This window comes from Caloenas nicobarica, chromosome 16, assembly GCF_036013445.1.
Source record: "Caloenas nicobarica isolate bCalNic1 chromosome 16, bCalNic1.hap1, whole genome shotgun sequence".
Taxonomy (NCBI): domain Eukaryota; kingdom Metazoa; phylum Chordata; class Aves; order Columbiformes; family Columbidae; genus Caloenas; species Caloenas nicobarica.
This window is the reverse complement of record NC_088260.1, coordinates 13,457,307-13,484,785: the sequence shown is the minus strand read 5'-3', so window position 1 is coordinate 13,484,785 and position 27,479 is coordinate 13,457,307. Positions and strand designations below refer to the sequence as shown.

The 27,479-nt window shown below is 62.0% G+C and overlaps 3 protein-coding genes across 3 annotated transcripts; 1 reads left to right on the top strand and 2 right to left on the bottom strand.

Annotated features, from left to right (window-relative positions):
- Positions 1-1,542: 1,542 nt before the first annotated feature.
- On the bottom strand, positions 1,543-6,036 carry SLC35E4 (solute carrier family 35 member E4). Its single transcript, XM_065646604.1, has 2 exons — positions 5,220-6,036; positions 1,543-3,802 (listed from the first exon to the last, which is right to left on the bottom strand). Exons 1-2 carry the CDS (start codon positions 5,830-5,832, stop codon positions 3,375-3,377), a joined length of 1,041 nt encoding a protein of 346 aa, XP_065502676.1. The 5' UTR covers positions 5,833-6,036; the 3' UTR covers positions 1,543-3,374.
- Positions 6,037-6,829: 793 nt separating this feature from the next.
- Positions 6,830-10,008, bottom strand: TCN2 (transcobalamin 2). The gene is given in 11 exon segments (XM_065646348.1): positions 6,830-6,970; positions 7,065-7,186; positions 7,337-7,529; positions 7,625-7,799; positions 8,034-8,209; positions 8,290-8,451; positions 8,559-8,695; positions 8,786-8,854; positions 8,941-9,130; positions 9,671-9,983; positions 9,985-10,008. Coding segments are annotated over 11 exon segments (1,602 nt in total). The 5' UTR covers positions 9,988-10,008; the 3' UTR covers positions 6,830-6,908.
- A 1,171-nt stretch (positions 10,009-11,179) lies between these two features.
- On the top strand, positions 11,180-19,391 carry PES1 (pescadillo ribosomal biogenesis factor 1). The gene is made up of 15 exons (XM_065646218.1): positions 11,180-11,342; positions 11,638-11,717; positions 12,176-12,329; positions 12,427-12,536; positions 13,406-13,577; positions 13,811-13,900; positions 15,288-15,404; positions 15,547-15,624; positions 16,615-16,704; positions 16,890-17,020; positions 17,125-17,250; positions 17,386-17,570; positions 17,688-17,824; positions 18,113-18,280; positions 18,732-19,391. The coding sequence occupies exons 1-15, from the start codon at positions 11,319-11,321 to the stop codon at positions 18,816-18,818; spliced, it is 1,749 nt and encodes a 582-aa protein (XP_065502290.1). The 5' UTR covers positions 11,180-11,318; the 3' UTR covers positions 18,819-19,391.
- The last annotated feature ends 8,088 nt before the right edge of the window (positions 19,392-27,479 follow it).

The following is a 27,479-nucleotide window of genomic DNA, read 5'->3' as shown; positions in this document are numbered from 1 at the left end:
TGTGCTGTCCCCGTCCTTCGCTGCTCCCGCTGGGGCTCGTCCTGCCCCGTGCCGCAGGGTCTGCTCCCCAGAAGGGTGTCAGAGGTGCCCCAATCTGCTCCCCGACCCGCAGAGCAGCCGGGGCTGGGCTGCCTTTCCCTCACCCGGCTTAGCCGGAGCGGTGCCAGACCCGGCACATAGGCAACTGCCTGTGGGAAACCCAATCCTTCCCGGAGCTGGGGCGGAGGGATGGCCAGGGTGAGGGATGGCTGGGGTGAACGGATGCCACCAGGCTGACATCACGGCCTGAAATACGCAAGAGGGCCACCACACCGGGCCAGCCTGCCCGCTGCTGCCAGGCCCTTCATGGGAACCCCAAAGCCCCTGGCCCAGCACAAACGCTGCCCACAGGACCCCTGTGCCAGCCCGGCACCAGCCGCCCCTGCACAGGGACAGCCGGCAATGGCAAGTGACAGTCCCTGAGCAGGGCACGGAGCCAGCACCAGGACACACAGAACCCGCAGGGTGGACAGGGCAAAGCCGCAGATGCAGGATCCAGGCAGACCCCGGTGCCAGTAAATAAGTCGGGGGCCAGAACGACCGTGCGTTGCCCAGGGAAGGGCCCATCGACCCGGCCATGCGGCAGGCGGGCTGGTTTGCTGGTCCCGCTTCTGCCGTCCCCTGGCAGGGGACAGTGCAGGTGGGAGGTCCTGGTGATGCCCGGGAGGGGAGTTTCCCCCAGCCCCATCCCTGGGTCCGCACCAGGACTCACCTTTTGAAGGGAACCGTTAAACCAAAATAACTTTCGGCCCTCCCCGTCATGGAAAAGCCTCTGAAATGTGAGCCCAGAGCGCAAACAGGCCGGTGGCTGCCACGCTCGTGCCCAGGGCAGGGGACATTTGCCGGTAACTCAGGGCCCTTTGAGTCCTTTGCAGGACGGGCACCGCTCCAGCTGTGGCCCTGGGGCACCCGGCAAAGGTGGCAGCAGCGACGGGCACACAGTACCCGGCACACCACGGCAGCCCAGCAAGCTGCCCATCCTTTGCCGTGTGCCAGGGAAGGAGCCGTTCCCAGGACACTTCTAGGAGCGGCCCCAAAACTCACCATCCTGACGAGTGGAAGAAAATTGCTGTTTGGGACAGAGGGCGGGAGCCAGCAAGAGTTTCCAGGGGCAGCGCGTTGTGGGGAGACATGAGTCACGGGCTGGAGAGGGACCTGACACAGGGCACGAGATGTTCCCCGGTGTCACGCTGCCCCAGGGCAGGGCTGGCCCTACTCTGGACACATGCGGCTGGTGACTCCTCTCCCTGTCACCGCGTCCCTCCTCTGTCCTGCGCGAGGGTCCCAGTGCCAGCCCTGGGGCTGCTAAACCGCAGCTGTCCCAGAACAGAGCACGGAGACACCAGCTGCAGTGGGCATGGCAGCACTGGCTTCCCCCAGGGAGCTGGGGCTTCCCGAGGCATTTCTGTGCCTCAGTTTCCCATCCCGACACTGGGCAGTTCCTCCCTTCTTGCCATGATGCTGGCGTGCGCTTTGGGTGGGAGATCACCCAGGAGCCGAGGGTGGAGTACGACAAAAATAGAGCTTTATTTCAGGACAAGTGCAATCAGAGCTGGGTCCATCAGCCTCAGCGCAGAGACGGTGAGCGCAGCAGCAGCCACTGCAGCCACCACGTGCGGTGGTGCTGGTGCGCCCGTCGGGCCAGGCACACACATATGTGCCGGCGTCAGCGCCAGGGCGCACCCTTTGCCTTTGCCACACAGCCCAGCACTGTCCCGGAGCGATGGCGGGTGGGTCTGAGCCGTCCCCGTCCCCTTCGCTGGGCTCTGTGAGGGAGCCCTGGGGACTGGCAGGCAGCCCTGCCTGCTCCTGCCTGCTCAGCCACAGCCAGGTGGGAGGGATGCGACCAGAGCTGGAGCTGTGGTGGCCGGCAGGACACAGTGGGGACACCAACAGCGCCAACAGTGCCATCGGCAGCTCCATGGGATCAGGATGACACAGTAGGGTTGGGGACAGGAAAGGGGACACTCAGCCACCCCATCCCTGGGCATCTTGTTTGGCTACAAGAACCATGTGTGCGCACAGCCCCGGGTTCACTCCAGCCAACAGAGCTCAGTAGTGACACACACACGTGTACACACAGACACATGTACGCACACATATGTACACACACATACGTGTACACACACACGGGTACACAAACATGTGCGTGCACACACGTACACACACACGTGCTGTTCTGCGTTTCCCCAGGCAGGACAGCACTCAGGTGCAGAGATTCGTGCATCCACAGCCACATCCCTGTGTGTGTCCAGCCTGCGTGTGCACACAAGGACACATGTGGAGCTGGTGCACACAGTGCACGCACACACAGGTCCCTGCTCAGCCACACAGAGCCTGTGTGCACAGCTGCATCTGTCACCTGCACACACACCCCGTGCACACAGAGCCAGGCATGCTCAGAGGTGCATTGCACACGCAGAATCTGTGCACACAGCCACACGAGGACGCACAGACACGCTCGTGCACGTAGTACCTGTGCACAGCAGCACACCTGCGCACAGGTGAGATCTGCTTGCACACACAGAGTCTGCATGCACCAACACACACGTGCCCCCATGCAGAGCTGTGGGCAGGGATTCACACACACACAGAGCCTGTGCACATCAATACGTGTGCATGCCTGCTCTGCACACACAGTGACACAGAACCCGTGCACACCAGCACGTGCATACCCACACACACCCAGAGCCGTGCACACATCCACTGCACACCCAGAGCTGTGCACACAGCCCCACTGCACCCACACAGTTTGTGCACATCAACACACATGTGCACAGAGCTGTGCACACCAGTACGTGCACACAGAGCTGTGCACGCCAGCGCACACACGCACAGTGTCACACACATCAGTAGACACATGCACAGCAACACATACATGTGCACGGAGCTGTGCACACAACACGTGGGTGCACAAAGAGCCTGTGCACGCCAACACGTCCATGTGCACAGTGCCATGCGCACCAGCAGACGCGTGCACACAGAGCTGTGCAAACCAGCACACGTACACACAGGTCTGTGCACAGTGGCAAACACATGGGCACGCAGCCCTGCACGCACCAGCACAGAGCTGTGCACAGCAGCACATGTGCACACCAGAACACACATGCACACAATGCCGTGCACACCAGCACACCCATGTGTGCAGTACCATGCACATATGTGCACACAGAGCCATGCACACCTGCACACCCATATGTGTAGTACCATGCACACCGGCACACATGTGCACACCAGCGCTCTCGTGCACCGCAGAGCTGCGCACACCCGCACACCCCGCCCGGTGCACACAGCAGAGCCCTGCTCACCCCCGTGCCCTGGTCCCCAGCAGGTCCCTACTCCGGCCGGGGGGGTCCCCGTCCTGGCCGTGCCGCCCAGCGTGCAGCGATGAGGTGCGGCTGGTGGTACATGAACATCCCGGCCAGCGTCAGGGCGATGCCCAGGTAGCCCAGCCCGCTCAGGTGGGTGCCGAAGAGCAGGCGGGACAGCAGCAAGTTGCCCACCACAGTGACATTGCCCAGGACGTGGACGGTGAGGGCAGAGGTGAGGGAGAGGACGCAGAAGGTGGCCAGGTTGTAGAGCACAGAGCCCAGGCAGCTGAGCAGGACGCAGGCCCAGAGGGTCCCGTCGTAGCGCAGGACGCCCTCCCAGGAGGGGCCCAGCTCCAGTGCCACGGCCGCCCCGAAGAGCAGGCAGAAACTGGGCAGGGAGGTCAGGCAGAGCAGGCGGCGCGCGTCCAACCGGTCCTCCTGCAGCAGCAGACCTGGGGGGACAGGGACAGTCAGCAGGACACCCGCAATGTCCCAGCAGGGACAGCCAGCACCTGCAGGGACACCCACCCACACAGGCCCCGCTCGGTGCCCAAGTGGTTAAGAAAACTGAAATGTCACCAAGAAGGGGGGCAATGGTGGGGGGCAGCCCTTTCCATGGGGTTGGGGGTGCCCTGCTTTGTGGGGACACCCCAGTTCGGGGACACCCTAGTTTGGGGGTCCAGGACACCACAGGGCAGGGTTGGACAGGGCAGTTTCCCCACCCCATTTTGGAGCACAAATGCCTTCCACCCCTCCCTCCATCCTCTTTTTTTTGGCTGATTTTGCAGCCAGCAGCAAAACTTCTGGGCATGTGGCCTGTCCCCTCTGTGTCCCCGTGTCCCCTCCAAGTCATTTGGGGACAGCAGGCACAGCCGGGCTGGCTGCCACGCACCGGCGTGCACGGGCGGGCACGTGCTGTGTCCCAGGTGGATGGAGCAGCCCCCTGGGGCCACCCTCCGTGTCCCACGGGTGACAAGGGGACCAGGGTGGGTGCTGGGTGGTGATGTCCCTTGGGTGGCCACAGTCCTCCGGTACAGCCAGAGGAAATGTTCCCTCCCCGGCTGAAAAACAACCCGCCGGCTCCTTTCTGCCGCCTGCCAAGGACATCGCGGCCCAGGCAGCACCATGGCTGCTGGAGTCCCCAGGCATGCGGACAATGGCACTCGGCACGGGGACTCGCAGGGGACCCAGCCATCCACAGCATGGCGGGGGGAGCCCCTGGGGTGGGGACAGGGCAGCCTGGGTGTCCCTGTGCCTGGCTCAGGCACTGTCACTCCCCTATGACGTGGAACAACACCACTGGGAGCCAGCGGTGCCCATGGGCCACCAAAGGGACACCAAGGTGTTTGCCCATCACTAATAAAACGGGGTCACCTCAGGGCGAGGACCATGGCACAGACCCAGGGAAGGGCACCCGGGTGGGTGAGGGTGGCCCTGGGGTGTCACTAGGGGCAGCATGGGGAGGGGGTGGCCCTGGGATCACACTAGTGACAGGGCGGACAGAGGGTGTTGCTGAGGCTGGGGTGACGCTTGGGGTGACACCAGAGCCAAGGTGGGCAGAGAGCGATACTAGAGCCAGGGTGGCAATGGGGTGGCCTTAGAATTGAGGTGGCACTGGGGCTAAAGAGGCACTGGGGTGACACCAGGGCCAAGGGGGCAGCAGGTGGCTCTGAGGCTGGGATGGGACAGGGGGTGGCACTGGGGCCCAGGGTGCCACGAGGGCTGGGGTGGCAGTGAAGCTGCACTGGTGCCAGGATGGGCAGCGGGTGGCACCAGCACCAGGGTGGCACTGGGGGGACACCAGCAGCCCCGTGCATGCCAGGGGAGGGAGGGCGGCATGCAGGACAAGGACAAGCAGGTGGCACTTACTCTGCTGCAGGGACTTGAGGGAGCGGAGGACGGTGGCGGCCAGGAGGAAGGCGCAGCCGGGCTGGTGGAAGCGCAGCCCACCGGCGATGCTGCAGGCGGCCCCGGCGCAGACGGGCCCCATGGCCACGTACTGCAGCGGGTGGTGCCGCCGGCCGCCCAGCAGCCCCGACAGCAGCAGCGTGACCAGCGGCGTGGTGGTGGCCACCGCCTGCGCCACGTCCAGCTGCACGTAGCTCAGGCCCAGGTTGCCCAGGGCCACGCTGGTGCAGAAGGTGAGGCTCAGCAGGTAGATCCTGGCGCGGGGCCGGGGGGCCGGTGGGGCCGGTCCCCGCGCCCAGCCCAGCGGGTACCCCACGGCCAGCCCCGACAGCATGTGCAGCGCCGACAGCAGCAGCGGGTAGCGGAAGCCGTGGGTGGCGAAGATCCATTTGTTGAGGCCGGCCATGGTGCTGCCGGTGCCCAGCCAGGCCAGGACCGTGAGGGTCAGGGGCAGCGACGGCCCCGGGGGCGGCCGAGCCCCCTCCGCCTGCCCCGGGTCGGGTTTCCAGGGCCGGAGGGTCCCCCCGCCGGCCGCCATCGCCGCTTCATGGCCCCGCCGGGCCCGCGGGCACATGGGCACCGGCTCCGCTGCCCCCCGCCGCCACCCGCCGCTCTGCCCCGTCCTCCCGCGCCGGCCGGCAGCCCCGGGACGCGGCGGTGGTGCCGGCGGCGGCGGCAGCGGGTCCCCGGCTGCTGCCGGCGTCACCCGCTGCAGGGCGGGGCTGGGGGCTCAGCCCCGGCGCCAAGCGCGAGGGAGGCGGCGGCGGCGACCGGGAGCGAGCGGAAAGTTTGGGGGGGGCGGGAGCGGAGCGGGGCCGGGGGAGGCTCCTCCCCGCGGGGCCGCCGCATCGCGGCCCCGCTGCGGGGGCCGGGGGCGCGGGGCGGGGGCCGGGGCAGCACGGCCGGGGCCGCCCCCGCCGCAGCGGGGCCGCGCTGGCAGCCGTGCCCGTGGATCCCGCCGCAGCGGCTCCGCCGGCAGCCGGAGCGGCCTCCATGGCGACAGCGGCGGCGGGGCTGCGCCAGAGCCCCGGCTGAGTCACGGCGGGCACAGCGGCCGCCACGGCTCCCAGCGCACCCGCACCAGCGCCCGCCCCGGCTCAGCGCCGGCCCCGAACCGCAGCGGCCCCGGCCCCGCCTCCCGGCGCCGCTCCTGCCCCGGGCGTTCCCCGGGGGTGGGTTAAACCCCAGGGCGGGGACGCGCAGGTTTGGGACACGCTCGGGGGTCCCCCTCGGGCTGCGCGCGGCACTGGGGCCACCACGGTCGCCGAGCCCTCGGGGTGGGGGGGGCTCAATGGGGAGGGCTGGGGTGCCCCCGAGGGTTTGTGGACGGGGATGGCCCCGGCCGGCAGCTGCCAGGGACGGGCTCGGACTCCCCAAAACCGGCTGCTTTGGGCACCCCAAAAGGGGCTGCTCCCCGAGTGGGGCCGGGACTGGAGGAGCTGCCGGTCTGGGTGCTCCCGTCCCACCGTGGCCGCAGGACACCGGGCACCGTGTCCCCTCTGCTCCTCCCCGGGCAGGTTTGGGGTGCCAGCGTGGGGACGCAGGGGAAGGACGAGGCAGAAGGCGGCAGGTCTGGTGCCCAGGGCTGAGGGTTCATTGCCATCATCCCTATTTCATTGACATCACCCCCATTTCATTCCCATCACCCCCCTACCACTGGCTCAGGCGCAGGATCAGGGTCTCCCCATCACGGGGTCTGTAGTCGGCGACACCTGCGAAGAGAGGGACAGCGGCCCCAGCTGGGAGAGCGGCTGTGGGGGCTGCCTGGGACCCCGACCCCCCCGGGGACCCCCACCCATCACTCACCCATCTGCAGGCTGGTGCTGGGCGCGGTGAGGAGCTGCCAGTAGCTCCGCTCGTGGCGCCGGGCCCCCAGCCCCAGCACCCGGCTCAGGAAGGGGCCCTGGGAGGTGTCCTGGGTGTCAAACCTGTGGGTGATGGGGGGTCCATGAGGGTCTGGCCCAGGGAGCCGGGCGGTGGGGACTGGGTGAGCCCGTGGCACAGGCACAGGGCGCATGGCCACCCCGAGTGTGACGCCCAGGGATCCTGGAGGGTCCCCCCACCCCGGGATCACGTACGTGAAGCTGTGGGGTCCCTGCGCAGCGGCCGCCCTGAGCACATCCAGGAGGGAGGCGCCGGCGGGCGCGGGCACCTGCTGGTCATAGAGCCGGCCCTGGGGACACCGCGGCTCAGGACACTCCACCAGCAGCCGCACCGTCATGTTCCCCGGCACCTTGGGCAGTGGCTCGAGGACAGCAGGCGTCAGCGTGTCTGCAAGTAGAAAATCACCATGGCACTGATGGAGACTGAGTCACCATCATGGTGGCATCTGTGCCAACCTCATCCCAGCTCCCCCCAGCCCCTACTCGGCTCCTCGCGGCAGTGCATGGCAGCAATGTCCAGGTAGGAGTGGCCATGCAGCGCTGGCAGCGCCTGGGCCATGGTCATGGAGGTGCTGAAGGCGTCCAGGTTCTCCAGCAGCGCGGCCATGGCCCGGCCGTACGCTGGCTGCGCCCGGCATGTGTTGGTGGCGATGAAGACCTGGGAGCGGAAGGGAGGAAGGTGGTGGGACAGCAGCCGTAGGTGGATCATGGCCCCGGGCCACATCTGCACCCAAACCTGCACCCGTGCTCGCCTTGGCACCCACCGTGAACTTGCACCCTGAGCCCACACCCCATCCTGCACACGTGTCCCCCCACACCCATGTCCCAAACCCCCACCCTGCCTGCATCCCCACCAGCTCCTGCACCCCCGGGCCCCAGCGCTGACGCCCACCTGCATGGCCCACGGGGTGCTGTAGACGTTGCCAAAGAAGCCGTCCTCACCCTGCGCCTCCACCATCCTCCTCCTCACCCTGCGCGTGGCCGCCCGCAGCTCAGCCGCCAGTCCAGGCCCCACCAGCCGCTCCCGCTCCATGCAGGCAAAGGCCAGCGCTGCCACCGCCTCCGTGTCTGCGGGGACGCGGTGTCACCCCAATGCCACGTGCCCACCTTGGGGTGCCACCACCCCACCTGTCCCTACGGTCCCTTACCCGTGGCGCTGCCACCATCGTGCCCGAACCTGCCATGGTGCTCAGCCGCCAGCAGCCGGCGGATCACCTCCTCCCGCACCCGCTTGCGGTGGACGCACAGCGCCAGCACGCCCAGGCTGTACTGATAGTAACTAGTCAGGGGGTGGCCGTGATGCCGGGAGCCTGGGGACAAGACGTTGGGTCACCGGGGTGAGCTGGCGGCCCCGCGGCTGGATGTGCCAGCACACAGGTGGGTGCTGGCCATGGTCACCCCGTGGGGCTGCTCTCACCTGCCCAGTCCTCCTCCAGGTAGTACTTCAGCCACGTCACCAGCAAGCGCTGGGGACTGGGGTCTGGCGGGGGACAGGCGGCCCGCAGCCCCAGCAGGTACAGCGCCAGTCGCCCCGTCTCCGGCCCCTCCGCGCTCCTGCAAGACACCGCGGCAGCTCTGGATGGCAGCTGGAGCCCCCACATCACACCAGGGGGCTGTCACTGTGCCCGTGGGACACACACGTACGTGCTGTTCTTGGTGGCCGCAGCGTCCTGCTGGTGGTGGCCGTGGCGCTGGACGGCTGCCTGCAGGCTCCTGCGGGGACCCAGGGTCAGCGTGGGAGACAGGGGACATCCCCCAGAGGCACATGTGGGGACCTGGTGTCCCCACCAGGGACCTACCTGCTGTAGCGGTGCTGGAAGGCGTCCCCCAGCCGCGCCAGGTACCGCTCCTCCCCGCGCAGGTTGTGGTCCCCGGCCAGGCGCAGCGCCAGGTAGACACTGGGGTCGGGGTCCCGCGCCGGGTCCCCCGCCAGCCCCAGCAGCTGAGAGCTCAGGGTCCGAACTGCCGCCTGCGCCTCCTCCGGGGCTCCTACACCCCCCCCAGCCCCGGGGAGTGGAGGTTGAGGGGGGCAGGAAGGGCTGAGCCCACCCCAAGGACCGGCCCCGCGGCACCTGCAGCTCCCACACCAATGGAGACCCAGCACCCAACCCTGCTGCGCACCCTCTGCATTCCCGCCTCGGGTCCCAAAACCTCAGGTCTCTCCCCAAAAAATGAGGAAGAAACAAAATAAAAGAGACGTGACATGAAGCAGGAACTTGGAGAACCCAATGCCTGGGCACCCTCCCACTGCACCGGGGGGCCATCAGAGTGCCGGGTGACACCCCTGTCCCCAGGAGACCCCAGGGACCAGTGTCATGGGACAGCTGTGGGCACAGGAATAAGGTATAAGCCCAGTGGGCACTGGAAAACTCATCACCGGGGAGTTTCACGAGGCAAACGCCCTCCCTGGGGCTTGAGCAGGGGCTGGTGCCTGTTCCCCCCCAGTTCCGCTCCTTGGGGACCCGTTGCGGGCACCGTCCCCTGTGGGCAAGACCCCAGCGGGGCGTGGGGGCGCGGGGCCGTACTCACCGCAGGGCCGGGCCAGCAGCACCACAGCCTGCAGCAGCAGCAGCAGCAGCCACATGCCACGGTGGGCGGCGGGTGCCATGGCACAGCTCAGTACGGCGGGCAGCCCGGCACAGGCACAGCCCGGCCGGGACAGTGCCGGTGACAGGAAGGTGTCACAAGGGGCTGTTTCCGCACACAGGGGCCAAGTCAGCAGAAATGGGAAAGGACTTTGGCAGGGGCAAAGCAGAGGGAAGCGGGGCTGAGATAAGATGCTGACAGCCGCTTTTGCCTCCTGGCACACACCCGCCAGCACCGGGTCACCCTGCCCTGCGCCCCATGGCTGGGGCACCCAGACCCAAACAGCCAGTGTCCGGGTCAAACTCACCAGTCACTCAGCCAAAAAAAAAAAAAAAAAGATGAAACCCCTGCAAACCCTGCACCCTCCGCCCCCAGCGCCTTTGAAAGCAACAACAACCGCCTGCCTGGAACGGGAGTTTTATTGAGAAGAGAAATGAGGATTAAGCAGCCCAGCTCAGCAAACCAGGGGTGGGCACAGGGGTGCTGAACCCCAAGAGGTCGGTGCCTGCAGATGGGGGTCCCAGGGCACTGCTGGGGGCCACCCGGGCTCAGAAGGGGGGGACAAGGCCATGCGTGCCCCCCCCCGAGCCCCTAGAGCTGCCACCCCCCTGGGACACAGGGGGACCCTCACCGGGCGCAGCTCAGCCAGGCAGGGAGGTGACCTGTCCCCCCCTGCCACCACCCAGCTCAGCCGCTGTCCCGAGGCGCTGGGGACAGACGGGGGACACCCCAGGGTGAGCGACCAGGGACCCCTGGGTGGGTGCAGTGCCCAGGGAGGGCAGCGCACGGCACCCCCGGCCGGGTCCCCGGGGGGCAAACCCGGAGCTGCCGGGACCCCCCGGCGGGGCACTGGCGGTGTGACACAAACCGGGACGGGGCCGGGACCCCCGAGCCCCCGGACTCACCGCACCCAGCTCGGGGACCGCGGGCCCAAACGCGCCCAGAGCCGGGCTGGGCAAGTAAACCCCGCCCGGGTGTCCCCCACCTTCTGGGGACGGCCCGGCCCCCCGGGCCTCCCCCTGCGGGACACGGGAGGCGCTGCGGAGAAAGGCCCGGGCGTGGGGCTGCGACGCGGAGCAGCCGGGACAGTCAGGGCGGACCCCAGAGCCACCCGCACCCACCCCGCGGCCCGGGCGGCACCCAGGGGACGGGGACCCGAGGGCCGGTGCCGGGCCCCGGGGGCTGCCTCCAGCTGAAGGGACACGGGAGCCCCCGGGGCCCGGCCCGGCCCGCCCGCCTCCCGGGCTGACCCGGCCCGCAGGCCCCGCGCCGCCACCGCCCCGCTACATCCCGGCATGCCCCGCGCTGCCCCGCTAGATCCCAGCGCGCACCGCGCCGCAGGACCCCCTCTGCCAAGTCGCTCGGGCTGCCCGCGGCGCGCCTGCCCGAGTTCGGCGGCGCTGCCTGCCCGCTCTGCCCGCGCCGTCCCCGCCGCCCGCGCTGTCCCCGCCGCCCGCACTGCCCGCTCCGTCCCCCTGACCGCCGCGGCGCGGGAAGGCTCCGGCGGGAGCGGGTCGCGGTGCCGGGCGCAGGCGGGGCGGGGCCAGGCTGGGGCCTGCGGAGCGCCGGGAGCACGCGGAGCGGCGGAGCCATGGGCGGGCTGGAGAAGAAGAAGGTACCGGGGAAACGGAGCGACCTGGCCCGGCCCGGCCGCCCCTTCCCCCGCCCGGCGGCCACGCTCACAGCCCCGGTGCCCTCCCGCGTCGTGCCACCCCCACCCCCCGGTACCCGCGCCCGCCGGTGCCCTGCACGCCCCCCCGCCTCCCGTAGCGGTGCCCCCCCCTTCCCCGGTGCCACTGCCCGCTGGTCCCGTTCACCCCCCGCCGGTTCCCGTTCGCCCTCCCCCCGGTGACTCCGGTGCTGCCGCTCCCGTGCCGACCCCCAACCCCCGACCCCCCCTCTCTCCGCAGTACGAGCGCGGATCCGCCACCAACTACATCACCCGCAACCGGGCGCGGAAGAAGCTGCAGCTGAGCCTGCCCGACTTCAGGTGCGCTCGGAGCCCCCCGGGCCCCCCAAACCCCCCTGGGAAACAGCGGGATCGGGCCCAGGGGGTGGCCCTTTCTGTAGGAAATGGGTGCTGTGTCCCAGGGTTGGAGGCAGCCGAGGTTTGGGGTGTCCCTCCCACCAGAAAGACAGACGCCAGGACAGAGGGACAGACCCTGGGACAGAGCCCAGGACAGAGGGACAGACCCCGGACATGGGGACAGACTCAGCGATGGAGAGATAGACATAGGGGCAGACCACGGGACTGAGAGACAGACCCCAGACAGAGAGACAGACGCTGGGCAGAGGGACAGACAGAGTGACAGACCCCGAGATGGAGAGAGAGGCCCCTGGATGGAGGAACAGACCCTGGGACAGAGGGACATACCCCAGACAGAGAGACAGACCCTGGGATGGAGGAACAGACCCTGGGACATTCCACCCTCTGTCTCACCCCCCCAGGCGTCTCTGCATCCTGAAGGGGATTTACCCCCACGAGCCCAAGCACAAGAAGAAGGTGAACAAAGGCTCCACCGCACCCAGGACCTTCTACCTCCTCAAGGACATCAAATTCCTCCTGCACGAGCCCATCGTCAACAAATTCCGGGAGTATAAGGTGACCAGCCCACCTGGGACCCCCAGGGCGCTGCCCAAGGGGCTGCTTGGGGCTCATCCCCCCGCACGGAGCCCCCGGCCTTCCCCCGTCCCCGCAGGTCTTTGTGCGGAAGCTGCGCAAGGCGTATGGGAAGAGTGAGTGGAGCACGGTCGACCGGCTGAAGGACAACAAACCCAGCTACAAGCTCGACCACATCGTGAAGGAGAGGTGAGCCAGCTGCTCTGGGGGAGCTCGCCCTGCACCCCCCGGCTTGTGGAGCCTTCACCATGTCGGTCCCTCTTCAGGAATCCACCTCCTGTGTGTGTTCTGGGTGTTTTGATGGAAATGGGTGTTTTTGGGCTAGAGAAGAAGTGTGAGCGAGCACGAGCGCCCGGCTGTCCCAGGTGGCTCTGGGATCGCCAGGAAGGCACTGAGAGCTCTGCTGCTCCTCCTCCTCGCCCTGAGCAGTGTTTTCCTTGGCGGGCTGCTGGAGGGTGGATCGTGCCAACAGAGGTGGTGAATTTGGTGGCAGTGAGAGAAGGGAGGGAACTGGCTCCTGTCCCAGCAGCACCTGGACCTTGCTGTGCCAGTGTGGAGAGCGAAGTGGCACCGAAAGGCCGATGCTGCCCTGACAAGCTCTGTGGTTTGGCCACCTGGCAGCTGCCCGAGCTGCAGGTTTGCACCTTCTCCCTCCAACCACAGCGTTTCAAGTCCTTCAGCCCCGGTGTGGCCTCATCCACCTGGCCCAGGAGTGCCCAGTGTCCCTGGACCCGTCCACGGGCGCTTGTCCCCGAGCCCTGTGGGGCAGCAGCAGTTCCAGGCTGGGACTGTGGGTGCCCTAAAACCGGCGTGCACCCACCCTGCACTTAAGGGTGCTGCCAGCCCTCACCGGGGGGTTTCTGAACCCCAGGAGCTGTGTGGCTGCAGCTCATCAGTGCCTGAGGGGACACCCTGTCCCTGTGCATCACCAGCATTGGGGGAACCTGAGGAGACGGGTGCTCCATGGTGCCCTGTCCTTTCTCAGGCAAGGTTTCCCGCAGCCCCAGGAGATTTCGGAGGCTGCTGGGGCTCATGCGATCCCCCTTCTGCCCGGACAGGTACCCGACGTTCGTGGATGCCCTGCGGGACCTGGATGACGCCCTGTCCATGTGCTTCCTGTTCTCCACCTTCCCGCGCACGGGCAAGTGCCATGTCCAGACCATCCAGCTCTGCCGACGCCTGGCCGTGGAGTTCATGAACTACGTCATTGCCTCCCGCTCCCTGCGCAAGGTGGGTGCTGTGGGAGGGACGGGGACAGGGACAAACCCTCCCTGCCCTGGGGACGGGGGACTTGTGCCCCGGGAGGGCACCAGGCCAGCTGTGCTGGCAGCTTCAGGCGGGGAACAGGTTCTGTGGTGACACTGCCCTGAGGAACCCGCTGATGAGGGAAGAGTTAATGACGACAGGGACAAGGGAGCCCCTGTGGCCTCCCTGCCCCTGAGCCCTCCGCTGTTCCCTGCCAGGTTTTCCTCTCCATCAAGGGCATCTACTACCAGGCTGAGGTACTGGGCCAGCCTGTCACCTGGATCACCCCGTACACCTTCGCCCATGACGTGAGTACCTGGGCTGAGCACAGCGGGATCCGTGCAGGACCCTCACTGCTCCTGTCCCTGTTACCAGAAAGGGCTGAGGGATTGTCCTGTGTCCATGGCGCTGCAGAGTTGGCCGGGGCCATGCCAGCCTGTGTGGGGACGGTCGGCACAGCTGCGGAGGTGTGCAGGGACACAGCCCTCTCCGAGATGGCTGTACCCGTGTCCTCTGTGCCTGGCAGTACCAGTCTCCCCAGTTCCTCATTTCCTCTTGTCAATTATTAAAATGTGCCTTAATCAGCAATTAAAGATTAACCTGCAGGAATGAGGCTGGTGGCACAGAAGGAGATGAGTCGGACTCTACATGCTCTGCCAGGGAGGTTCTGCTTGTCCCTGTGCGGTGCAGGGTAAGGGGAGGGCTGTGATTGTCCCTGTGCCAGGACAGCTGCATCCTGCGCTGCACCTTGCGGAGATCCTTGGTGTGCAGGAGCTGCGCTCTCGTTTTGCTCTGGGATTTTCCATGGTGATTGGGTTAAGGCTTTCCAGCCATGTGGCCTTTGGCATGTCCTGTACTGGGGCTCAGCCCCACAGTTCAGAGAAGGGAACGGAGCTGGTGAGGGGCTGGAGCACAAGTGTGATGGGAGCGGCTGAGGGTCCGGGGGGGTTCAGCCTGGAGAACAGGAGCTGAGGGGAGACCTTCTGATCTCTGAACTGCCTGAAAGGAGCTTGGAGCCAGGGGGGGTCGGGCTCTGCTCCCCAGGAACAAGCGCCAGGACCAGAGGAAACGGCCTCAAGTTGCGCCAGGGGAGGTTGAGGTTGGATGTGGGGAACAATTTCTTCCCCAAAGGGCTGTGGGGCATTGGAACAGGCTGCCCAGGGCAGTGCTGGAGTCACCATCCCTGGAGGGGTTGAACAGATGGAGATGAGGTTCTCAGGGACATGGGGCAGTGCCAGGGGTGGGTTATGGTTGGACTCAATGGTCTTGAGGGTCTTTTCCAACCAAAATGATTCTGTGATCTGTGATCTCCTGAGCCAGCCCTGTCCTTCCCAGCAGCAGCTCCTCGCTGCCTGAGTCCTGGCTGTTGTGGGGCCGGTTGATTCCCTGCTGGCTGTCAGCTCCTTGTTCTGTTCTGCCTTGCCCTCATGTCACCTGCCAGAGCAGAGTCCCTAGCCCAAGCCACGGAGGTCCCCATCCCTGTTGGGGCAAGCTGCTCCATCTCTGAGCAGGTCCCTTCCCAGAGGGGTGGCAGGACCCCGAGTGGCAGCCTGGAGAGCAAACACCTCCAGGGTCTGGCCGTGGATCTCCAGCCCTCGCTGTGAAGGGGACAGGATCCTCCTCCCTGATTCCCTGTCCCTGCTGAGGGCTCTGGTCCTTCCTTCTCCCATCCTCACCCTTCCCCTGTGCCCACAGCACCCCACGGATGTGGATTACCGGGTGATGGCCACCTTCACCGAGTTCTACACCACCCTGCTGGGCTTCGTGAACTTTCGCCTCTACCAGTCCCTCAACCTGGTCTATCCCCCCAAGGTGAGGCCACCACCTGCCCTGGGGACATGCTGCACTGGCCAGAGCCTGGTGGGACCCCCAGGGTGGGTGGTGAGAAGCGAGTCAGGGTGGTGGAGGGTGGGATGTTTGGGAGCTGCCTCCCCATGTTGCTGTTTCTCCCCAGATTGACAGCCAGACTGACGCTGAGCTGAAGCCCGCTGAGGGCACAGAGTACGCCATGGATTCCGAGAGCTACCTGGAGGTGAGGGACACTGCTGTGACCCTGGCAGGGCCCTGTGTGGCCTCAGTGTCACAGAATCACAGAATGGTTAGGGCTGGAAGGGACCTCTGGAGATCATCTAGTTCAACCCATCTGCTAAAGCAGGTTCACCAGAGTAGATTGCACAGGAATGTGGCCAGGCGGGTTTGAATGTCTCCAGAGGAGGAGACTCCACAATCTCCCTGAGCAGCCTGTTACAGGCTCTGGCACCTCCCAGCAAAGAAGTTTCTCCCCATGTTCAGATGGACCCTCCTGTGTTTCAGTCTGTGCCCGTTGCCCCTCACCCTGGCATTGGGCACCACTGAACAGAGTCTGGTCCATCTTCTGACACCCATCCTGAGATATTGATCCCATTGATCAGATCCCTCTCAGCTTCTCTTCTCCAGCTCAACAGCCCCAGCTCTCTCAGTCTCTCCTCATCACAAAGATGCTCCAGACCCCTCAGCATCTTTGTGTCCCTGCTCTGGACTCTCTCCAGTAATTCCTTGTCCTTCTTGAACTGGGGAGCCCAGAACTGGACACAGTACTGCAGATGTGGCCTCCCCAGGGCAGAGCAGAAGCGGAGGAACCTCCCTCGACCTGCTGGTCACACTCTTCCTCATGCACCCCAGGTGTGGCCCAGGCTTCTTGGCCACAAGGGCATGACCACAGTGTCTGTGTCCTGGCCACAGACCCCTCTTGGGGCGTGGTGGGTGAGGAGCAGAGCCTGGTCCCTGCATGGTGGCAGGGGCAGGTCCCAAACTCCTTGTCCCCAAACGCTGGCCAAGGGCAAAGCTGTGCTTGTTCTTGGTGGCCACTGGCCTGCCCCTGTCATAGCGGGGGACCTTCCAAAGCCCCAGAGCTGAGGAGGCTGAGCGGTCTGTCTGGTCTCTTGCTCTGAGAAATCGCCTCCTCCTTCCACCGTGGGGCTGCCCCTGTTCCCGTCCCCAAAGCCCCGGCCGAGTGTGACACCTTCTCGCCCTCCCACTGCAGAAGCTGTCGGCTCTGAGCGCCAGCCTGGCCCGAGTGCTGGCACCGGCCCACGAGGATGAGATGGAGATGGACGAGTTCCCGGTGGAGGGGGTAAGAGCCTGCTGGGGGGCTCAGCCCTGGCTTTGGGTGATCCTGTGTGTGGCGTCTTGTGGCCAGGGAAAGGCTGGGAAGGACTGGGGTGGTGCTGGGAGGGACTGGCAGGAGGACGGGGACAGCACCTCCTTGCAGAGAGGGGCTCAGTGGGGGCAGCTTGCTGAACACTTCGCTCTGAGCAGGAGACGGCAGAGCAGATGGATGCAAGGAAGCAGGAACAGGAGGCCCTGGAGAAGCACAAGAAGCTGTTTGAGGGGCTGCGCTTCTTCCTCAACAGGGAGGTGCCTCGAGAGCCACTGGCCTTCGTCATCCGGTGCGTGGTGGCCAGGCTGTCCCTCACAGCCCTGCTGGCTGATCTGCCCAGTGTCCCTGAGGGTCCCTCCTGCTTGTCTGACACCTTGGTGGGTTTTGCTCCAGGTGCTTTGGTGGCCAGGTCTCCTGGGACAAGTCCCTCTGCATCGGTGCCACCTACGACGTGACTGACCCCTCCATCACCCACCACATCGTCGACCGGCCCCGGGTGGAGCCCCAGGTTGTTGGCAGGTGGGTGAGGCAGGTGGCCTGTCCCCAGCATGGCCACCTGGGCTTAGTGAGTGTCCCTGGCTGTCCCATGCCTGCTCTTCTCCCTCACAACCCCCCAGGCTCCAGAGCCTGACCCCGTGTCCCGCTGCCCCGCAGGTATTACCTGCAGCCGCAGTGGGTTTTCGACTCCGTCAATGCCAAGCTGTGTCTCCCCGTGGCCGATTATTTCCCCGGTGTGCTGCTGCCCCCGCACCTCTCGCCCTTCGTGACAGAGCAGGAAGGAGACTACATCCCTCCCGAGAAGCTGAAGCTGCTGGCCATGCAGCGGGGCGAGAATCCAGGTGCGCTGGGCCCCAGGCCGCAGGGGCTGAGCCGAGGAGCGTCGCTGCTTCAGCAGCGCTGAACCCGCTGCAGGGCCAGCGACTGCGCTGCTGTGGGTGACGGTGGCCTTTCTGTAGATGATGAGAGTGAGGAGGAGGATGAAGAAGAGGAGGAAGAGGAAGATGATGATAAAGAGGAGGAGGAAGATGAGTCTGAAAAGGAAGAGGAGATGAAATTAAAGAAGATGGAAGAGCAGAAGACTCAGAGTAACAAGGTGGTGTTCCCAGCAGTGGGGTGGGAGCCCCAGGACAAGGCGGTCGCTGTGGGTTGTCCCAGCCGGGTCCCTGTTTTGGGAGCGCGGTGGCTGTGCTGCTCCTGCAGCAGCCACCATGCTGCTGGGTCCTGGGCCCACGTTCAAGAGCTGCAGCTCCCGTTCACACCAGCTTCGGAGGCTGCTGCGGCTCTTCCGTGGTCCCACTGAATGGTGTGGAAATGTTTGTCCCTGGGGAAGGGTGGGTGAGCTCCCAGTGTCCAGGATCCTGAGCTCTCTGGCTCCCCGCAGGCACTTCCCGTGAAGGTGACGGCCGGCAAGGTGCGGCTGGAGGACAAGCAGCGCCTGGAGCAGGAGCAGCAAAGCGAGGAGAAGCGTCTGGCCATCATGATGATGAAGAAAAGGGAGAAATATCTCTACAAGAAGATCATGTTTGGCAAGAAGCGCAAAGTCCGAGAGGTAGGAGCATTGGGCTGCTCTGGCCGAGGACCCTTGCCTGGATCCTGGTGCTCGCTTTTCCCAAAGTGGCCGAGTCTGTCCCTGTCTTGAGGGAGATGGAGCCTCTGCTTCCGATAGGCTCCCAGAGCTGGGCTGCCCCTTCAGCTGCTCCCTGTGCCTGGTGAGGGCACTGAGCGGTGGTGGGCAGGTGTGAGGCTCCACAAGCCCCTTCCCTGGCATCCCCAGGCTGCAGTCCCCCCACCCAGGCAGGGCAGAGCCCCTCGTGCTCCCTTGGGGCCGTAACTTGTGCTCAGCAAGTGAAGCTGCCACCCTCTCTGTGCCCCACACCTGGTGCCGGCAGCCGATGGGTCCATCTCCCCCCATAAAGCTGGAGGGTTTGGTGGAGCCGGGGCAGAGCAGCCTGGGTGTCTGCAGCCTGGTCTGACTGTGGGTCTTGGGGGTTTGTCCACAGGCGAACAAACTCGCTGCAAAGAGGAAAGCCCACGACACTGCTGTCAAAGAGGAGAAAAAGAAAAGCAAGAAGGCGCGGCGAGCATGATGGGGTGCAAGGGTCCCTGCGGGGGCTGTTTGCACCCTGCAGACACCATCACCTTTGGGTGAAAACCCCTCAGCTGCACTCTTGGGACAGACATGCTAAATTTAAACATTTCCCATCTGTAAATACACCTCCCGCTGTGCCTTTCCTGGGCTCTGTCGCCTCCCCTCCGCTGGTGTCACTGCCTGTCCTGGGCCGGGCTGCAGGATCGGTGTCACCAGGACTGTCCTCAGGCTGGTGCCGTGTCTGCTTCCCGACCTGCGTGGGTGGCGAGGCAGGAGGAGGGCACGGAGAGCTCGGGGCTCTTGCGGGTCCCTCTGGGGTTGTTCCTTTTTAATTTGCACAGCCTTGGGCAAAGGAGCAGGAGCTCCCCAGGGGCTGCCCAGCGTGGTGTTACGGCATGTTTTGGAGGCTCAGCACAAAGAACGGGGCTTTGCCCCAGCTTTAGTGGAGAGAAGTCCATGGCAGAGGGAGCCCGTCCTCTGCCCAGCCCAGAGCTGCCCTCCCACAGCCGTGTGGCAGGCCGTGCTTCTCTTGTATTTTTATTTTTAATTAAAGAAGGTGATGCTTCCCTGCGGTGTGTGTTTGTTCCCTCCTGACTCAGTCATCGAGATCAGCTGATCGGGACCAGCTCGGCCGGAGCCGTCAGAGCGATCTCGAGGTAAGGAGAAGCGTGGGGGTGGGTTTGGGTTTCGGGACCCGGCAGCCCCCGGCAGCCCTTGCAAGAGTGGCTGAAGTGGCGTGGGTGTTACCGCGGGGACGGCGATCACACCCCCGCCCCTCGCCTTGAAAAAGCCTCAGGGAGGGCAGCGACGCGTCGCTGCCCACCAGGCACTGGGAGAAGCAACCAGCTTGCGACGCGGTGAGTGTCACCCACACTGTGCTGCAGCGGCAGGTGGAGCAGCTCGTGCAGTAGGGCGCAGAGACTATCACTCCTCGCTTGTTAGACCTTCTCACCTACTGCCAGTGTCCCTGACAGTTGCCAACCATGGTCTCCTCCAGGAAGAGGGCTTGCCTAAAGAAGACTGTGTCGACTCAGACGGAGCTGCTGCCTCGAACCGTGGCTGTCCAGGTGTCCGGCTGCAGGGAGTGCCAGAGCCTGCTGCTGCTGGGGGAGGGAGGCAGCATTCCGCCTGCGTGAGGTGCGAGCTGGTGCAAGATCTGCTCGTCTTGGTTGCAAAACTTAAGGAGGAGATTGAGACACTGAGGTCCATCAGGGAGTGTGAAAGGGAGATCGACTGGTGGAGTAACTCCCTGGCGTGCCAGGCAGAAAGGCCCCAAGGGGGAACCCCCCAAAAGGTGAGGGACCCCCTGCCCTGTCGGGCAGAGAGGGAAGATCTGAGAGAGCCCCTGCCCTGTCGCTGTCGGGCAGAAGTAGGGGGTCAAACAGCTGAGGAGGGTTGGAAGCGAGTTCCAGTTAGGCGTCGCGGGCAACCCCCCTCCCTACCTGCTTTGCTTCCCCGGGTGCCCCTCCGTAATAGGTTTGAGGCCCTGGATATTGAAGATGTAGGTGGGGACGTGGTGCAAGGGCCACCTACGAGGTCACATAGGAAGAGGCGATTGACTCCACGCCTCAAGACTGCCTCCGATAAAAAAGAAAAAAGGGTAATTGTGGTAGGCAATTCTCTTCTGAGAGGGACGGAGGGCCCGATATGCAGAGCTGACCCTCAGCATCGGGAAGTTTGTAGCCTACCTGGAGCTCGGATCAGGGACATCGCCAGGGCGCTCCCCAAACTGGTGCGCCCAACGGACTATTACCCCCTACTGATCTTCCAGACAGATGGGGAGGAAGCGGCATCCCGTAGTCTGAGGGAAATGAAGAGAGACTTCAAGGCCTTGGGATGAATGATGAAAGAGTCTGGGGCTCAAGTTATCTTCTCTTCCCTCTTTCCATTTTTGGGTGATGATGTGGGAAGGAATAGAAAAATTAAGTCCGTAAATGATTGGCTTCGGGACTGGTGCTACAGGCAGGGCTTTGGGTTCTTTGATAACGGCTGGTTTTATAAGACACCAGTCCGGTCAGTGATATGTGGGAAAGGTTTATCCCACAGGGGTAAAAGGATGCTGGGACAGGAATTAGCAGGGCTCATTTGCAGGGCTTTAAACTAGATTTGAAGGGGGATGGGGTTGTAGCTGGGCTTGCATCAGTGGGGCAGCATGCTGGAATCCATAAAGACCGGGAGGCCCCCCAGGCCCCTGGGGTGCAATCGGTGTACTCGGCTCGCTCCCTGAAGTGCCTGCACACCAATGCACACAGCATGGGGAATGAGCAGGAGGAGTTAGAAACCTGCGTTCGGTCAGGAGATTATGATCTGGTGGCAATTACAGAGACATGGTGGGACAGCTCACATGGCTGGAATGTGGTCATGGATGGCTGTGTCCTTCTCAGGAAAGACAGGCCGGCCAAGCGTGGTGGTGGAGTTGCTCTTTACGTGAGAGAGCAACTACAATGTGTTGAGTACTGTCCAGGTGCGGTTGAGGAGCGAGTTGAGAGTCTGTGGGTGAGAATTAAGGGGCAGGCTGGCAGGGGTGACACTGTTGTGGGAGTCTATTACAGGCCACCAGATCAGGGTGAGGAAGTTGATGAGGCCTTCTACGGGCAGCTGAGCGTGGCCTCACAGTCACAGGCCCTGGTTGTTATGGGGGATTTTAACTTCCCTGATGTTTGCTGGAAGGACTACTCAGCCAGCCAGCCTCAGTCTAGGAGGTTCCTCCAGTGCATTGACGATAACTTTCTGATGCAAATGGTGGAGGAGCCGACTAGGAGAGGTGCGCTGCTGGATCTCGTCCTCGCTAACAAGGAGGGTCTGGTCGAAGCAGTAAAGGTGGGGGGCTGCCTTGGTTGTAGTGACCATGAGATGGTGGAGTTCAGAATCTCCTGTGGTGGGAGCAGAATACCGAGCAGAATTGCAACCCTGGACTTCAGCAGGGCCGACTTTGGCCTTTTCAAACAATTGCTGGAGGAAATCCCGTGGGCAAGGCTGCTTGAAGGTAAAGTGGCCCAAGATAGTTGGTTAACATTCAGGGACTGCTTCTACCAAGCTCAAGATCAGTGCATCCCGACGCGCAGGAAGTCAAGGAGGGGAGCCAGGAGACCTGCGTGGTTAAACAGGGAACTGCTGGGCAAACTCAAGTGGAAGAGGAGGGTTTACAAATCATGGAAGGAGGGGCTGGCCACTTGGGAAGAATATAAGGCTGTTGTCAGAGGATGTAGGGAGGCAACTAGGAAAGCTAAGGCCTCCTTAGAGTTAAACCTGGCGAGAGGGGTCAAGGACAACAGGAAGAGGTTCTTCAAATACATGGCAGATAAAACTAACACCAGAGGCAATGTAGGCCCACTGATGAACGGGGTGGGTGCCCTGGTGACAGAAGATACAGAGAAGGCAGAATTACTGAGTGCCTTCTTTGTCTCTGTCTACTCTGCCGGAGGCTGTCCTGAGGAGCCCCGTACCCCTGAGGCCCCAGAGGAAGGCAGGGCAATGGAGGAGTTTGCCTCAGTTGATGAGGACTGGGTTAGGGACCAGTTAAGCAATCTGGACATCCATAAATCCATGGGTCCAGATGGGATGCACCCGCGGGTGCTGAGGGAGCTGGCTGAAGTCATTGCTGGACCGCTCTCCATCATCTTTGCCAAGTCTTGGGAAACGGGAGAGGTGCCTGGGGACTGGAGGAAAGCAAATGTCACTCTGGTCTTCAAAAAGGGCAAGAAGGAGGACCTGGGCAACTATAGACCGGTCAGCCTCACCTCCATCCCTGGGAAAGTGATGGAACACCTTATCCTTGGTGCCATCTTAAGACATATCAAGGATAAGAGGGTCATCAGGGACAGTCAACATGGCTTCACCAAGGGGAAGTCGTGTTTGACCAACCTCATAGCCTTTTATGAAGACGTAACAAGGTGGATTGACGATGGCAGAGCAGTGGATGTGGTCTACCTTGACTTCAGCAAAGCATTTGCCACCGTCTCCCACAGCATCCTCACGGCAAAACTGAGGAAGTGTGGGCTGGATGATCGGGTAGTGAGGTGGACTGTGAACCGGCTGAAGGAGAGAAGCCAGAGAGTCGTGATCAATGGGGCGGAGTCTGGTTGGAGGCCTGTATCTAGTGGAGTGCCTCAAGGGTCAGTTCTGGGACCAATACTATTCAATATATTCATCAATGACTTGGATGAGGGAATTGAGTGTACTATCAGCAAGTTTGCTGATGACACCAAGCTGGGAGGAGTGGCTGACACGCCAGAGGGCTGTGCTGCCATCCAGAGAGATCTGGACAGGCTAGAGAGTTGGGCGGGGAAAAATTTAATGAAATATAACAAGGGAAAATGTAGAGTCTTGCGTCTGGGCAGGAACAACCCCAGGTTCCAGTACAGGTTGGGGAATGACCTATTAGAGAGCAGTGTAGGGGAAAGGGACCTGGGGGTCCTGGGGACAGCAGGGTGACCATGAGCCAGCACTGGGCCCTTGTGGCCAGGAAGGCCAGTGGGACCTGGGGTGGGTTAGAAGGGGGGTGGTCAGTAGGTCAGAGAGGTTCTCCTGCCCCTCTGCTCTGCCCTGGTGAGACCTCATCTGGAATATTGTGTCCAGTTCTGGGCCCCTCAGTTCCAGCAGGACAGGGAACTGCTGGAGAGAGTCCAGCGCAGCCACAAAGATGATTAAGGGAGTGGAGCATCTCCCGTGTGAGGAAAGGCTGAGGAGCTGGGGCTCTGGAGCTGGAGAAGAGGAGACTGAGGGGTGGCCTCATCAATGTTGATAAATATATAAAGGGTGAGTGTCAGGAGGATGGAGCCAGGCTCTTCTCGGTGACAACCAACAGTAAGACAAGGGGTAATGGGTTCAAGCTGGAACACAAGAGGTTCCACTTAAATGTGAGAAGAAACTTCTTCTCAGTGAGGGTGACGGAACACTGGAACAGGCTGCCCAGGGAGGTTGTGGATTCTCCTTCTCTGGAGACATTCAAAACCCGCCTGGACGCCTTCCTGTGTAACCTCACCTAGGTGTTCCTGCTCCGGCGGGGGGATTGGACTAGATGATCTTTAGAGGTCCCTTCCAATCCCTAACGTTCTGTGATTCTGTGACCATGGCTTTGCCCGGTGCTGGGCACAGCAGCAGAGGTGCCAATCGGTTCATCTGGGACGAGTGTGGGGCTGGAAGTGCCTCCTCATCCCTTGCCGGGTGAGAAGGTGCAGCTGTTGGAGGTGGAGCAGCAGGGACAGAACCTGGTCCCTGCACCAGGTGTACAACCCATGGGCACCGTGGCTGTACTTTGTTCCTTGTCAGCCTCTGCCAGTCCCTGTTGCCAGTAGCAGGTTTGGGTCTGCTCCATCCTGTCTGGGAGCCGAGACCCAACTCTGAGCGTGTTTTGTTCAACCAAGGGAAGTGCAACGTCCTGCCCCTGGGGACACGCTGGGGACCGCCAGGCTGGAGAGTAGCTCAGCAGAAAAGGACCTGGGGGTCATGGTGGGCACCACAGTGACCCTGAGCCACCAACATGCACTGGGAGCAAAGAGGGCTGATGGTGCTGCACGAGGAGGTTGAGGGAGGTGATCCTGCACCTCATCCTGATGAGGCCACTTGTGGAGAGCTGTGTCCAGTGATGGGCTCCCCACTGCCAGAGAGACATGGACATACTGGCGTGAGTCCAGTGAAGGGCCACCAAGGTGATGCAGGGACTGGAGCATCTCTCCTAGGAGGAAAGGCTGGGATTAGAGAAGTCAACATTGAGGGAGATCATATCAATGGGTATAAATACGGAGGGATGGCTGTGGAAGTGAAGCTGGGCTCTTCTCAGCGATGGCCAGCACTGGGGTGCAAGGTGATGGGCACAGACTGGAACCCAGAAGGTTTGTCTGAACATTACTTCTTCACCATGAAGGTGACCAAGGACTGGCACAAGGTTGCCCAGAGAGGTGGTGAATTCCCCATCCATGGAGATACCGTGACCATGGAGGCTGGACTGGGCGACCTTCAGAGGCGCCCCCAACCCCGCTGGGATGCAGTTACCTGCAAAGGCACAAGACAAAGGTTTTTGGGGTTCACTGTCCTTCTCCCACCTTCCTCCAGCAACAGGCAGGGGGAGTGATTTTTTGGGGTGAAAGAGGGGCTATTTGGGGGCTCTTGGCTGAGATAAAGCAATGCACAAAAAAACTAGGGCTGCCGTGGTTGGCAGATTTGGCATCGGCAGCGTTATCCCTTCACCCTTTCCCCTGAAACCCATTTTTTTCCCCAAAACCAGACACCCCCCTGCATTTCCTTGCTGGGTCCCACACATGGCCCTGAGGCCTGTTCACGGCTGTCATCCTCCTGGAGAGAGGAGGTTAATGCCTTTTCGTGCAAGATATATGGGGGTTTGCCCTTTTCTAGCTCATTTTGGAGATGGGAAGCGGTGTCCCAAGGTGGAATGGCTCGCAGTGGGGTTTTTGTAGGGTTTTGGTGAGCGTGGCTTCATTGGGGGCGTGACGGTTGTGCCATCTCGTGGGCCTTATGGGGACACCCTTGTCTCCAGCCGCGGCGAGGGCTGTGGTGGTAACTCATGGGGGTTTATGGGGACACCCTTGTTTCCAGTTGTGGTCAAGGTTCTGGCATCTCGTGGGGTTTTATGGGGACACCTTGTCCCAGCCGTGGTGAGGGCTGTGTCACCTCACGGCGCTCCCGCGGGGACACAGGCGTGGCCGTGGACTCACCGCGGGCACGGCCGGCGCCAGGGTCAATAATCCCGGAGAGCAACAGCAGCGCAGAGGGAACGGCCCGTAACAGCACCTGCCCGGCTGCGGCCGGCCTGCTCGCTCGCGTCTTCCTTTTTCTTTTTTCTCCCTTTGTCTTTCTTTTTCCTTATTTTTTTCTCCTTGTTTTTATCTTTTCTCTTCCCCTTTTCTCTTTTTCTCTTTTTTCTTTTTTCCTTTTTCTTTTTATTTTTCTTTTTCTTTCTTTTTTCTTTCTTCTTTTTTCGTCTTTTTCTTTCTCTTCTCTTTTTTCTTTTTCTGTTGCTTTTCTTTATTTCTTTTCTTTTTTTCTTTTTTCTTTTTTCTTTCTTCTTTCTTCTTTTTTCTTTCTCTTTTCTTTTTTATTTTTCTTTCTTTTTCTTTTTTTCTTTTTTCTTTTTCCTTTTCTTTTTTCTTTTTTCTCTCTTTTCTTTCTTCCTTCTCTTTCTCTCTTTTCTCTCTTCTTTTTCTTCTCTTTTTCTTCTCTTTTTCTTCTCTTTTTCTTCTCTTTTTCTTCTCTTTTTCTTCTCTTTTTCTTCTCTTTTTCTTCTCTTTTTCTTCTCTTTTTCTTCTCTTTTTCTTCTCTTTTTCTTCTCTTTTTCTTCTCTTTTTCTTCTCTTTTTCTTCTCTTTTTCTTCTCTTTTTCTTCTCTTTTTCTTCTCTTTTTCTTCTCTTTTTCTTCTCTTTTTCTTCTCTTTTTCTTCTCTTTTTCTTCTCTTTTTCTTCTCTTTTTCTTCTCTTTTTCTTCTCTTTTTCTTCTCTTTTTCTTCTCTTTTTCTTCTCTTTTTCTTCTCTTTTTCTTTTCTTTTTCTTTTCTTTCTTTCTCTTTTTTATTTCATTTTTTTCTTTTTTCTTCTTTCTTTGTCTTCCTCTTTTTTCTTTTTCCTTCTTTCTTCCTCTTTCCTCTTCCTTTTTTCTTTCTTTTCTCTATTTCCCCGCTTTGTATTTTTTTCTTTTTTTTTTTTTCTTCTTTTTGCTTTAGGAGGTTGGGAGGAGTTTATCTTTTTCCTGTCGTTTTTTGTTTGTTTTCTGTTTTTTCTTGCTTTTTCTTGGATTCACCTCTCAGACAAGGAGGAGGTTCAATCACTTGGAACCTGCTGCGGCTGCACCCAAAGCCAAGGTCCCACCACACGGCAGGAGACTCTGGATGTGGTTTCCCAACCCCACAGGAGCCGCAGGGCACCCAGAGCACCCGCGGGACACCCGGACACCCCTGGGCAGCGTGCGGGGGCGGCAGACAAGGCCAGGGCAGTGGGGCCGGCGGGCAGGACTGGCTGCAGGAGCAGCCCCGCTGCCGAGCTGCCTGGCTGGGGTTGACCACAAACCAGTCGTGCTGCCCCAACAGCCACCAGTTCCCCCTCTGTTGCCAGCACTAATTACGGCTTTTCCACCTGATAAAGGCTCCTGACAGTCGGCCGATGCGTGTCCGGTGGGGCCAAGCCCTCGCCAGGATGGGTGTGGGGGATTGGACTAGATGATCTTTCGAGGTCCCTTCCAATCCCTAACATTCTGTGATTCTGTGCCACCACGGTGCCGTCCATCCCTCCAACCAGCCGCTCAGCTCCTCACCAAATCCGTTGGGATCCTCAGCTCTGGCGTGTGCTTTCCTGGTGGTTGTGGTTTTCAGCGTGAGTGCTTCATTTGTACCTCCAAATCCGGGAGGGATTTGCTCTGCACGCTCCCAGGTTGGGGGGCAGGGGACAGGGAGTGAGGGACATCATGGTGGGGCCCTCCTGGGGGTGGTTCGCACCCCCTGGGGTGCAGGAGATGGGGCGTTGCTGCTCTCCAGCTTGTTAAAATCACATCCCGAGCCTGCGAGCATCCCTTGGTTGAGCTGCCACATCTGCGGTTCTGCTCCAGGTGGAAACCCTTCCCAACACCACCCCTAGAAAAAGGGGGAAACCTGAAATTAAGAGAAGTTCCCCGTGGAGAGGGGGTGGGACAGCTCTTTGCCCTCACATCTGTCT